Genomic DNA, 13,014 nt, shown 5'->3' with positions numbered 1-13,014 from the left:
AATGTCATCATGGCCAGGGAGGGACAGGGACGTGTGCAAAAGTGACGAGTGTCGTGATGGATGTCGGAAAGGAGGAAAACTCACGATTTGGTGGCAGCCAGAGTCGGCACAGCTGCACAAGCTCGTTATGCTCGCAGCGGGCAGACAGCTCGTCTGCCGCCATACAGCCAGCTGTGCAGCTCGACGTCAAACTCTGGCCAGTGGTGGTTGTTGTGTTGAGGGAAGTGAGAAGAGGAAAGGAAGGGAAAAAGGTACAAGCAGATTTGGATGCAGAGAAAATTTATAGCCGGACCCGCTGGGGTCTCTCGCCAAAGCAAATATGCTGCCCCACTTTCGCTCTTTCTTCCCCTTCAGCATGTCGTACCTTCTGTGCTTCCTTCTTCGCGCCGTTAAATTTGGCCAGACCCGGCAGAGGAAAAATAGTTTCGCCGAAATAAGATGACTAAGAACAGTCCACTTTTCTCTGTGTGGCCTGACCCACGCTGCCACGCTCGCCACGCATTTTGAATTTGGCTTGGAGCATCGGCCCGCTTCCTGCAGGGCCAATATGCCTGTTCCCAGCCACCCGTATTCGGCCTTTGCCTTTTGTGTTGATCCAACAGTGTGTTTTCCATGTCGATGAGTATCACACAGAAAAGGATAGTGTAAATAGAGAGGAGGGCGTAGACAGATGAACTGGAAAGGAAAGAGCCTCGAATCACTTTGTCAGGTACAATACGCTGATCGTCGTCTGCAATACGTCTCGAAATGGCAGGCACCCTTTCAACAAGCACATTCATGGTGCCTTCCAAATCAGAGAAACGCGCCATACGGAGCGTATTCAATTGTGAAAACGCGCTTGTCGGGGCCGCATCTGGGTTCATTTCCCATTTCCTCCAGAATGGGGCCGTCAGCAGAAATGCAGTACATTAAATAGAAATTATGTGCGACGTGCGGAGTACTCCGCAGAGATTAGAATCTCGCAGCGCGAGTGTGTCCAGATTCCCCGAGTGCGAGCATCCGCTCTTTCCTCTCCATTCGCTGTTCGCACCTTCTCTTCTCGAAACGACGTCTAAGCACAGTTCCCCCCATTTCTGTTTGTGTCACCTGTTTCCACGTTCTCCGTATTCGCCGGATCCCTCGTCGTGGCCTTTGACTTTGTCTGCTTTCTTCGTCTTTCTCGGTTCTTCCTCATCCTCCGTCTGTTCACATTCTCTGACAGAAACAAACCTCTCGCATCCCCCCTGTTTGTCGCGGATTTCTGCATCCCCTCCCTGTCCCGTCTGCTCCCCGATTGCACCTGCCTTGGACTTGTCCTCCAAAAACAGCTCTGGTGGATCCCGCCTGCCGTTTGTCGTCGCAGCTTTCTGCGGCCCAATCGCTTGTCCGTTGTTCGCTCTTGCCTTCTCCATGCTGCACCAAGCCATTCTTCTGCTTCTCGCACAATCGCGACTTCTGTATAACGAGTCCTCGCTCTGTGTCGCAACTGCCCTTTTCTCGTAAATCGTACCTGTGACGTTGAATGACACCCTCTGCGCCTTCCTTCAACAAACTCCAGGCGCCGTCGTCCATTGTCACATACGACAGCCAAGCCTGTCAACAAAAGGCAGCGACCAAGAGTAGCGCACATGCGCACAGTCGCCCCTTCCACACGCACTGCCGTTGGCTCGCTATTGTCGACTTCCTTTTTTGCCTCCGCATCGGTTGCACCACGAGAGTGAAAACTTTTTGCTTCCTCTCCATGTCCCGCCTTCCCCCCTTTCCTCTCCTTTTCCTCGGCTTCACAGCTTCACATTCGATCCCCTTTTCTCCGCTGCCCTCGCCATACCGTTTCCCAAGTTTCCCACGCCTCAGGGTCTGCAAAGACGCCGTCGTCTCTTGTGGGTGTTACCTACCCTTGCTACTTTTTGTTAGTGGCCGCTGGTGTCGGCTCCTCTAGAACCGAATCGTCGCTGTATCTTTTTACGCCATCAAACTTCCTAGTCAAAATTTGGGGCTGGCCAGGCCTCCACCCTTTCTTCTGACCTTTCTACTCAGACTTCTGCGTTCCTGATCCTCCCTGGTCCGTCTCGTGCGCTTCGTCTCCCGCGCACCCGCAAAGAACGCCCCCCCCCCCAATCTTCCCGCAATTCCATCGCTTGGTCGCTATTCTCCTCCACCCATCCCCCTAATTATCCCTCCTGAAGCCTCTCTTGAGGCCCTCTTTTCTTCACTTTCGCCTGCTAAGTTCCTACTAATCTTCGGTCTTGCGCCCTGAGGCCCTCTCTTTCGCGCTTTCGCGGGCGATCATCGCCTTCCACTGGCCGTTCGATTCCCTATCGCCCACACTTTGTTCCAATTTTCGTTCCTCCCCAGCTCCGCTCTTCCCCTTGCATCCTCTTCGCTGACTTGGCTGCTTCTCTTTTGTCGCATGTTTTGTCTTCTATCGCGGAAACTTGACGGTCGCTTTGGCTTCCTTTTTTTTTTTGGCGCTCACTGGCACACCTGAGAAAATAGAGAAGGAGACGAAGAAGCGCCAACGGGCCAGTTACTTTACTTTCTCTGGCACAATTTTTTACTTTGAATTCCTGGGCTGCCGTTTATTGCTGGACCGAATAGGTCGTCGCGTTCACTTTCAGCCAGTTCTGGCTCTTAACCCCTACCTACCTTTCCTCTTTCTCTCCCCCCCCGTCTTTGTTTCTCACGTTTCGAATCCCGCACCACACACAAACTGTACCGCACCCCGTGGCGTGCTTTGGCAGCCATTTTTCTTCTTCGAACGTCGCCGCATTCTTTTCGTTTCGCAAAACCATTGTCGTGACAAAAGTGCGAAGAACCTTTGCAAGAGAACCTTTGCAGAGCCAACAGGCCCTTTCCTGCGACAAACTGCCGAAAGCTCACTCGGGACTGTTAGCGAAGCCGCAAGACCGCGACATCCATCTGTTTCCACGACATCATTTGGGATCCATTGCCAGCCTCTTCGTCTCTCTTTTCTCTGCCTCCATTGGCGCACTTTGCGAATTTGCATATCGCGAAACGAATTCGATTCCATCTCCGGCTCGGTCCCCTGCTTATTTCCACCGACGACAGAAGTAGCCCGCCCCGTGTTTCGTCCGATCCTCTCGAACCTTCCCAACCCACACCCTCGTATGCGATAAGTCCGACGGCGCGCTGCATCACCACCTATCTTGTTTCTCTTCGCCCACATCTCCTGCCGACATTGCCTCGCTGCCTATTTACCGTTTTGGGGACGATTAGGCCGCGCGCGCGTATACAGCAAAGATGGCGAGTATGGGACCCGCGTTCTCACCACACCCGAACGCGATGCAGCAGCATCCCGGCGTCCCGCAAGGACATCCTGGCCTTGCGCCTGGCATGGCTCATAACCCCAGCCAGCCCGGTCAGCCCGGCGCCATCCCCCAACACCTCGCCGCACAGATGGGCGTCTCGGGCCCGGGAGGACCCCAAATCAACCCAGCCGCGATGATGGCGGCGGGTATGCCGCCGGGCGTCAGCGGACCGGGTGGCCACAATATCCAGCATATGAGTCCTCAGCAACAGGCTATGCTCTTCCAGCAGCAACAAATGAGCCACATGGCATGTACGTTCTCCTCTTGTCTCGATGACCAGCGTTTTCCGATGATGGCTTTTCCTCATCACCCCTCTTGCTTCAACGTGTCAGCGTACTGATTGTATTTAGTAGTCAACAACCCAGCGCTTCAGGCACAGCTCCAGCAACAGAGGCTGCAGCAGCTGCAGCAGCAGCAGCAACAACAGCGCCACACGCAGCAGATGATGATGCAGCAGCAGCACCCCGGCATGTACAACCAGAGCATGATGCAGGCCAGCCAGATTGCGGCTCTCCAGAGACGGATGGGCGCGCAAGGGGGTGCGCAGGACCCGCGTACTCAGGTATGTCGAACCCCATGGCTCTGTATCTCGTACAAATTCATAAAATACATAAAACCCAGAGCTAACCATGATCCAACTTGGTACCTTGGTAGGCCATGATCGCCCAGCAGAACGCCATTTCGCAACACCAACTCAACAACCAAGCACACAACCCGAATCAGCTCCAGGTCCAGCAAGCCCACCTCGCGGCCATGCAGGCTCACCAACAGGCACAACAGGCCCAGCAGGCCCAGCAGGCCCAGGCTCAGCAGGCTCAACAGGTTCAGCAGGTTCAACAGGCGCAAGCGATTGCTACGGCCCAACAGCAAGCCCAGCAGGTCCAGCAGGCACAGGCCCAACAGGCACAGCAGCAAGCACATCACCAGCAGCAGCAGGCTCACCAGCAGGCCCAACAGCAAGCACAACAGCAAGCTCAACAGCATGCCCAGCAGGCCCAGCAGGCACAACAAGCTCAACAAGCCCAGCAGGCCCAGCAGGCCCAGCAGGCAGCACAACAAGGCGGCCCCGGCCAGCCCGGTCCACCCGGTCAACCTGGTCAGCCTGGTCAACCCGGTCAGCAAGGCCAGCCAGGCCAGCCAGGGCCGTCGGGCCAGCCGGGCCAGCAGGGCCAACCCCAGCAGCAACAACAGCCTAGTCAACCTGGCCAGCCGCAAACACCTCAGCAGCCCGGCCAGCAGCCAGGTGGCCCGCCACCCCAAAACGGCGGACCGCAGGGTATGCAAGTCCAGATGACCCCGCAGATGGCAGGCCAACCCCAAGCACAGCAGCAGGGCCCGGGTGGCCCTCAGCCGCCGCCCCAGCAGATGCCGCAACAGATGCCGCAGCATATCACCCCACAGATGCAGGCACAGATGCAACATCACATGCTGCAGCAGAACCCTCTTGCTCTACAGCAAGCACACCACTTGGCCGCTGCCAATGCCGCGCTCCAGCAGAAGCGCGAGCCTATGCGGATGCAGTGCCTGCTGCGGTTGACCCAGTTTAGCGAGTCTCTCGGCTCCTTCCCCGGCTCCAAGGGCAAGGAGGATGTTGCGTACTGGGTCGACTTTGTCAACCGCTTCTTCTCGCCTGTTGGTGTCTTCCGCCACTCGATACACATTGTCGATGGCGAGGAAAAGACCAGCAAGCAGTACGAAATCCCCTGCTCTGCTCTGGCGCGGTACTTCCACACGTACTTTGAGAGCGGTGTCAAGAAGATGCAGTTCGTCATGGACAAGGGCTTCGTCGAGAAACCCATCCAGAGCGACCGCTTCTGTGTCGAGAACTCCAAGGCCAACTTTGTGCAGTGGTTTACCAGCGGCTCCCAGGTTGTCTCGAGCGGCTCTGTGCGCGTGCAGTTTGATGCCGAGCAAAAGTTTGAGCTGTTCGAGTTCAGCTGCGAGGACCACGAAGAGTTTTTGCCGCGCAAGATGGTCATCCAGGCTGCGCAGCCTGGCCACAAGTGGGTCAAGGAATGGCGGAGTATAAATTTGAGCGACAACAAGCAGTCTCCCGAAATGAGCAAGAAGGGCAAGGTCAAGCAGATGAAGTCGCCCCAGAGCATCCCCCCGGATTTTCAGCTTCCCCACTCGAGCATCAAGGAGAGTGTTGGCATCACCGAGGCTGTCAACCAGTTCCTCGAGGTATGAATTTGCAGTCGCTCCATTCGAGATTGTTGTAGGCACATGGTTATGAACATGCTTATGAATACTGACTTCAATGTCTAGGTTGTGGAAGTCATGGGCCACATGACACCCCTCTTCAGTTACAGCCACGAAAACCCCAGCTTGACGGCCTTCAGCACCTTGGACCAGTACGTCCAGAATGTCATCCGGACTCCAGCCAACAACATGAACGTCAACGGCCAAGGCGCATTACCGCAGGGCGGCCCACGGACACCTGGCATGGGCCAGTTCCCTATTGGGGCCAGCCCGCACGCCGCGCACCTCCCCCCGCCGGGCTCACCCCATGTTGTGGGTAGCCCTGCACCCGGCACCATGCCGGCACCAGCCATGCACCCGTCGCAGAGCCAGCAAGGCACCAACTCCAACGGCCCGAGCGCAAACACGTCGCCTGCCGGCACGAAACGGAGACGGCCGTCTGGTGTGAAGACGGAGGACGACATGAACGGCGGTCCGACGTCGGCGCCGACACCGGCTGGCAACCCGCAAGTCAACGGTCTGCAGGGCAAGACGAAGCCACCAACACCCCGGATGCCTAAGAAGCAGAAGGTCAACGCGTCATAAATGCACCACTGCCGCGAGCTTGCTGTGCGGTTCATCTACCTTGCCGGGCTGTCGTGTGCCAGGCGGGTGCTTGTTGTCAGGTCTCTTTTGCTATTTATTTGTTTTAGTTTTGGTTGTTACATGTGTTTTTTACTGGGATTTTTACCGGGACTGCAGGTTGTATCTTGTTACATGCATGGTCTTGCGTGATGGTCTTTGTTTCGTTTTCACCTCTTATCTGTGTTTTTGCATCTCTGTTGATTCTCTTTCCCTGGTCGAGTTTGTCCTTTGTACGCCATGTTTTCTGCGCGCTTTCAGACGATGGCGGGAACAAAAAGGTCGGCGTCGGTGTATCTTTGTTCATTATTGTCTTTTTATGGGATTTTCCGGTGGGCTTGCATGACTGGCTTCACTGCTTCTATTTTCGTCTTCTTCGTCGACTTCCCTTTGCACACGAATGCGACAGGCCTCCCTCCTTTCATTTTCGAATAGGTTGGATATGTGGAGGAGGTCGTTGCCCTTGCATTTGGCTGTACGTTGTTTTGTTTCTATGCCAGTTTGATTCAATCTGTTTATTTCCCACTTTGCCTTTGCTCGTTCTGCCATATACTGCTCCCTCATCTTTTGTAGGGTTCATGGCCTATTCCCTTGCCGTTACTCTATGCTTTTCCTCAGTTTGTTTACATGGTCGCTTTTTCTCGGGTGGCTGGATCTGATTCTGTGTCTTAATTGTCTGGCAATGAAAACCGTTGGTCTGTTCTCGCTCACTATGTTCCCACTTTGAGGTGTTTGCGTCTATCTTTGTATCGAACGAGCATGTTTGCTTAGTTTGTGCTCGAATCGGTGATGTATGATGAAAACTTGCGCACTTATCAATCTAATCCATCAAAAGAATGGTTCTGTGAGGTTTCTTCGTGATGCTAGTGTCGTTTTGCATAGACTGCATATTTCATATTAGATGTTTTAACAAACTTTGACATGTCGCAGTTTTTGCATGACTTTTTTTTTAAAAAAAAAAAAAAAAAAAATATCATGCTTATAGACAAATGAATACAATAACCCTGTCGGTAATTTCAACAGAGGAGTTAATACGGAAAAACCTATAAATTTAAGATAGTTTGGGGCCCTTATACAAAGGCTGTATATGACTCTTAGAAAGTACCTGTCCGACGTTTAAGATAAAATAAGGGCCTGGTAAACGATAACTTCCACACAATCACAATATAGACAAGGCTGCGGCGCTAATTAGCCCAAGACGATCTTCGCGACTGGGCGCTGTTGATCGGTCGTTCGTTTTCGTTGTTTGCCACATTACTGGAGCAATTCTAACCACGTGATTCAAACTTTTCGCTATTTGGATCCAGACGACAAAGAAAGCACGTTAGGCTGCGTATTTGTCTAGGAAATGTTGTCATGTGTTGACAGACGTCACGCGGAAAAAACATAACCAGAACATGAGACAGAAGGCCAAGGTCTCTCTTACATGTCAATAGAAGGGTTAAGGCCTGCCGCTCCCTACTCTTGTTACGGATGTCTGGTTGGTGGTTGATACTGAAGACGGAAAACACAGGATACATCCATAAATATTTAAAACGAAGGACACAGACACAATAGGCTGCAACAGGAGACCGCGCGTGACAAGGCTGCAAGGGCTAGGCAGCGGTAGCGGCAGCAGGGCATGAATAGTGCAGAAATAACGGCATCCACCCACTTGGCGGTGTAGCTCACCGGCTTCCGAAAAAAGTCCTGGGGCTGCAAGGCGGCAGTGGTGTCTGCGGCGGTGAGAGGAGAATTCTTCTCGGCTTCGACATCTGCTGGCTCTCCCGGTGCCGGTTTGTTCGTTGCCGTTAGGCAGATGATGACAAGACATTCTCGCTCTGAGAAGGCTAGTCATTGTTCGAGAACGAGAAGGCCACGAAAGCGACGCGAAAGCACCGGAATCACAAGAAGGCGTACAGTAGAAGAATAGCGATCAAAGACCAAAAAGCAAATAAATCAAGTAAAAATAATATAGTGTTATTCCTTCAATTTCCCAACGCCAGAGGTGATAGTTCGGCCCATGGGCACCCCGTCCCTCGTCATAATAATAAGAAAGATAGCATTGCAAACATAAAGAGCCATCAGGTACGTCATCGCGATTCAGCAGATAATAAAACCCAGGTCAAGGCCGTTTGTCGCGATACAAAGACACGGAATGCAGACAAGCTAGAGGGGTAGTATCATGCTCAAATGTCCTCGCCGAAGGTGTTCTCGCCGGAGTACTGGATGTAGAGGAAGCTGGGAAGTGTTAGCATTATGATCACAATGCGGTGGCTGAACAGGGGCTGAAAAAGGGATAGACATACCCATCCTCGTCCTTGTGTTCCTCGTAGATGCTGGACATCAGCGCAGCGGTGGGCGGCAGGGTCTCGTCGACGAAGATGAAGATGGCCTTCTCGGGCGCCAGCTTGATGCGCTTGCGGATGACGTAGACGAACTGGCCGACGGTCAGGTCTGCGGGCACGAGGTACTTCTTCTTGTCGATGGTCGCAATCTCGCTCTTCTCGATCTTCTCGCAGATAACCTGGCGATGTTAGGCAACGGAGCCGACACAACAAAACGCGAATACACGGCGACACCACGAAGAGGAACGGGCACTTACGGGAATCCGATCCGCGTACTTCTGGCGGATGCGCTCGGCCTCGGCCTTGCGCTTCTCAAAAGGGTGCTCGTCCTTGAACTTTGAACGCATCTTGACGGGCGACGGGTGCAGTTTTTCGGAAATGGTGACGGTTTGAAAAAAAGGTGGTTGTTGGAAGACGGAGGGAATGCCCCAGGAGCGAGAAGCGAGGAACAAATGGCGGGCAGAGAGATGACGAGATAGGCAGCGGACGGCAAAGTGGGGTCGGTCCTCAGGTGCTAATGGTGTGCGGGTCGCGGGGGTCCAGGTCGGGAGGGCTGTGAGCGGACGACAAAACAAAAAGCCAGGTCGACTCGGTGGTGATGATAAGGATGATGGAGATGAGATGTGAAATATGATGAAGGAGGAGAAAAAGGGAAGAAAACGAAAGAGAAGAGAGAAAAGGGAAGGAGAGGGAATGGAAAACAGACGGCAGGCGAGACCCCAGGATGACTCGGTTTTGGACGGTGGCTCCTTCTTCTTGTAAGCCAACAGGGCGGGAAACGGCAGGCGCGGGCCAGGTGATACAGGGAGAATGACGAGTTGGTAGCCTAATCCTAGCCACAGGGCTCGTTACAGTGGAATAGCGGACAGAAAGCGGGGGAAGATGACGCGGGCGCGTTAATAACATGCGCCTGCAAGGACGGTTTAGGGGGGGCGAGGCGGCGATGGACAGGCACGCTCGCTCGACCATCCACTGAACGCCCTCTGGCGTTTGCGTGAGATGGCTCCCTGGCGACGACATCCCACGGCAGCGGCAAACGCCATTCACGCTGCCTGGTGCCTCTTTGCACAGTGCCCGTGTGCGACCTGTGATTGGTGCATCCACACACGTGACCCACTCGACCTCTGAGAATCGCATCGAAGGACGGTTCTGTGCCACCATTTGCTCAGTTGGTCAGCAGCCCAGAGCCCTCGACGCGACGTGTCTGGTGACAAATGCATGCACGATACGATTTCGGGCGAGATGCGAAGCATGTACGAGTCGTAGGTCTTGAGTTTGTGAGAATACTGGCAGCCCAGCCTGCCATGAAGATGGCCTCGCCATGGAGGATGAGTCTTTGGCCGGCGAGTCATCCACAATCGTGGCTGGACGAGGCGAAGAGAGAAGTCTAGAACCAAAGAACGACCAAAGAACGCGCAGCCGTCACGACTCCGACCGCACAGAGACCCTCGTGAGGCCCAGCCTCATTCTTCACATAGCTAACGCAGTCCTCGGGTGAAGACGCAGACGCATAGATGCATAACAGCTTGAAGCCACATATGTAGCTAAACGGGCGCGGCACTTCGATGCACGCCGCGCCGGGACCGTCCACCAACACACCACTCTGACGACCTAAAAGAGTAGCGGCTATTGGCGAATGGCCAGAGCTCAGCTTTTCCGACTCCCATGTCACAAAACATCCGATCCTCAGCAGACGTGGCCCGCTCTCGCCCAGCCTGTACAGGGACGTCTCTGGTATTTCCCCGGACGGACAGACGCATGAGCGCCTGTTGAATTCGGAGAAACAAAGAGAGCACGAAACGGGAAAAGGAACGGCAATTGGTAGACGTACTGACGACGCCATCGTTCGGTTTCTCTGCCCATTTGGACCTTGGCCGCCGTGGTCTCGCCATTCTTTCTTTCTCCTCCTACTCTCTGCGTCTCCTATAAAAGGAATTGCATCGCCATGGCGCCGACACGGCATGCGCTGCGTCTTGCTGCGCAGAGCAGACACACCGCTGCTCGACTCGCCGGCACCAAACGGGGAACAAGCTCGAACTTCTTATCGTTTTCCGCAAACAGCACAGCCCGGCGCGGCTTTACGTCCTCGCCGTCTTCCCTAGCATCCTCTGTCACACCTGCGACCTCGATCGCGGCCGCAGCAGCCGGCCTTGCCCTTGGCGGCGGCCTGATTGCATACAACATGGTGGGCCCCTGTCTCTGCTTCCTTTCATGCCATCGACGGGAATGGCACAACCCAGCTAACGTGACCAGGCCGTCGAGGAACCCATCCGCTGCGACACGCCCACGCTGGCCGAGCGTGACGAGCAGACGCGGCGAGACAACAACGGCACCGTCAACGAGCAGTCGCCCATGCGCCTGCGCATGGAGAAGTTCATCAAGGAGCAGCAGCAGGCCATTATCAAGGGCCTCGCCGAGATCGAGAACAGCGGCGGCGTGGCCACGGTGGGCGGCGCCGTCGAGGGCAAGGGCGACCGCCCGGCGCGCACGTTCCGCCAGGACGAGTGGCGGCGCAAGGAGGGCGGCGGCGGCATCACGTGTGTGATGCAGGACGGCGTCGTGTTTGAAAAGGCCGGCGTCGGCGTCAGTGTCGTCTACGGCAAGCTGCCCAAGGCCGGCATCCTGCGCATGCGCGCCAACCACCGCAACCTGGGCGGCGCCGGCAGCGACGCCGACCTCCCCGAGTCGCTCGAGTTCTTCGCGGCCGGCCTGAGTCTCGTCGTGCACCCGCGCAACCCCATGGCGCCCACCGTCCACCTCAACTACCGCTATTTCGAGACGGCCAACCCGGACGGCACGCCCTCGGGCGGCGCCGACGGCACGGGCGCCTGGTGGTTTGGCGGCGGCGCCGACCTGACGCCGAGCTACCTCTTTGACGAGGACGCCATCCACTTCCACCGCACGCTCAAGGACGTCTGCGACCGCCACAGCAAGAGCTACTGGCCCCGCTTCAAGAAGTGGTGCGACGAGTACTTTTACAACAAGCACCGCTTCGAGAGCCGCGGCGTCGGCGGCATTTTCTTCGACGACCTCGACGAGGCCTCGGGCGGCGCGCCCGGCGAGGGCCCTGCCGACAAAGAGAGCCTCTTCTCGTTTGTCCAGGACGGCCTGCGCGCGTTCCTGCCGTCCTATGCGCCCATCATCGCGCGCCGCAAGGACATGCCCTTCACGGACGCCGAGAAGGAGTGGCAGCAGATCCGCCGCGGCCGCTACGTCGAGTTCAACCTGGTGCACGACCGCGGCACGGCCTTTGGCCTCAACACGCCCGGCCCGCGTGTCGAGAGCATCCTGATGAGCCTGCCGCTGACGGCGAGCTGGAAGTACATGTACGAGCCGGCGCCCAAGAGCCGGGAGCAGCGTCTGGTGGATGTGCTGCGGAACCCGCGCGAGTGGGTGTAAAGCCAATGGGATGGTTATGAAAGAAAAAGCGTATTTATGTCAGGCTAGGCAAATGTTTCAATGAAATTGTAAAACAGTGAATATGAGACTGGATTCGTGAGGGTGTTGTGATTCGTAGAGTTGGTAGGTGTAGCGAATTCGGCGTTGGAGGCGATAGTGGAGCTCACAGCGCCATGCGGCAGAGTTGATCCACCGCATAAAATAGCAGCCAAAATGTACGACATACAACGTACACCGGTACTGCATACCCTCACCCAACAATGACGTACACGGACGAATGGCAACAGCAACGGCCAACAATACGATGAGGCTGCTTTCACGGCGACATGGCTGATCGTTCCGACATGGCATTGCCGGTGCCGCGGCAAGTCCTCGCCGAACTCCTTCACTCAATCGCCTCGTCCACAACGTCAGGCAGCATGGATGGCCACCTCCCGCTGCTGGCCACGCTGCACGTCCTGTTTCCGTCACTGGTGCTGCCTGCCTTGGACCTGCTCGACCGCCGTCGCGTTGTGCGGTGGGGGGGTCGTCGCGAGCAGCCAAAGGGAGCCTTGCCTGCGTCCACCGCAGCCTCCACCGCCGCTTCTGCGTCTCCTCCACAACCCTCTCTCTACCAGATCCGCGGCGGCAGCGACCGGCCACACGTGGTCCACCTGCGGTCATGGCACTGCACGTGTGCCTTTTTTGCACTCCAGACCGCGGCATCGACGGCGTTGTCGTCCAAGACGCCACAGGACGCCGAGACGAAACTGGCGGCGCAGCATCATCTGAAAGACGCCCTCTCTCACCTCCCTCTGGCGTTTAGCACGCCGCCTTGCAAGCACCTCTTGGCGTGTCTGCTCGCCGAAGAGTGGGCTGTCTTGCACGCTTACGTTGTTGCCGGGGAAGGCGACACGACAGATACAAAAGACGACTGTGCTTGCTCGCCTGAAACGTTGGCAGGTATTGTGGCGGGCGTTTTATGAGCAAAGGTCGGACAGATACGACTCAAAATGTATACTAGTACTGGACAGATGAATGACGCATGTAAATTGTACAATGAGCATTTGGTTTCGTGTAGACGAATCTGATGCGACGACCCTTGTGCACACCAGACACGGCTGTCTTTATGATATTCCGCATGTCCGATCCCGTGACGCCCGCATCCTGGCAAACGC

The 13,014-nt window shown here is 55.7% G+C and overlaps 4 protein-coding genes across 4 annotated transcripts; 3 read left to right on the top strand and 1 right to left on the bottom strand.

The window, feature by feature from the left end:
- Positions 1 to 3,240: 3,240 nt before the first annotated feature.
- Positions 3,241 to 6,095, top strand: SPBR_00169 (PTAB protein; the record flags this gene model as incomplete). Its single annotated transcript, XM_040758489.1, has 4 exons — positions 3,241 to 3,559; positions 3,659 to 3,870; positions 3,963 to 5,492; positions 5,577 to 6,095. 4 exons carry the CDS (start codon positions 3,241 to 3,243, stop codon positions 6,093 to 6,095), a joined length of 2,580 nt encoding a protein of 859 aa, XP_040618746.1.
- A 2,204-nt stretch (positions 6,096 to 8,299) lies between these two features.
- SPBR_01074 (uncharacterized protein) lies at positions 8,300 to 8,805 on the bottom strand (the record flags this gene model as incomplete). Its single annotated transcript, XM_040759392.1, has 3 exons — positions 8,300 to 8,351; positions 8,420 to 8,637; positions 8,716 to 8,805. 3 exons carry the CDS (start codon positions 8,803 to 8,805, stop codon positions 8,300 to 8,302), a joined length of 360 nt encoding a protein of 119 aa, XP_040618745.1.
- A 1,598-nt stretch (positions 8,806 to 10,403) lies between these two features.
- SPBR_00580 (coproporphyrinogen III oxidase) lies at positions 10,404 to 11,857 on the top strand (the record flags this gene model as incomplete). Its single annotated transcript, XM_040758899.1, has 2 exons — positions 10,404 to 10,643; positions 10,712 to 11,857. The coding sequence occupies 2 exons, from the start codon at positions 10,404 to 10,406 to the stop codon at positions 11,855 to 11,857; spliced, it is 1,386 nt and encodes a 461-aa protein (XP_040618744.1).
- Positions 11,858 to 12,183: 326 nt separating this feature from the next.
- Positions 12,184 to 12,822, top strand: SPBR_01019 (uncharacterized protein; the record flags this gene model as incomplete). The annotated part of the gene is made up of 1 exon (XM_040759338.1): positions 12,184 to 12,822. The coding sequence occupies one exon, from the start codon at positions 12,184 to 12,186 to the stop codon at positions 12,820 to 12,822; it is 639 nt and encodes a 212-aa protein (XP_040618743.1).
- Positions 12,823 to 13,014: the final 192 nt, after the last annotated feature.

Source organism: Sporothrix brasiliensis, assembly GCF_000820605.1.
Source record: "Sporothrix brasiliensis 5110 chromosome Unknown Cont19, whole genome shotgun sequence".
NCBI classification, from domain to species: Eukaryota; Fungi; Ascomycota; class Sordariomycetes; order Ophiostomatales; family Ophiostomataceae; genus Sporothrix; species Sporothrix brasiliensis.
This window is presented reverse-complemented; position numbering and strand designations above follow the sequence as displayed.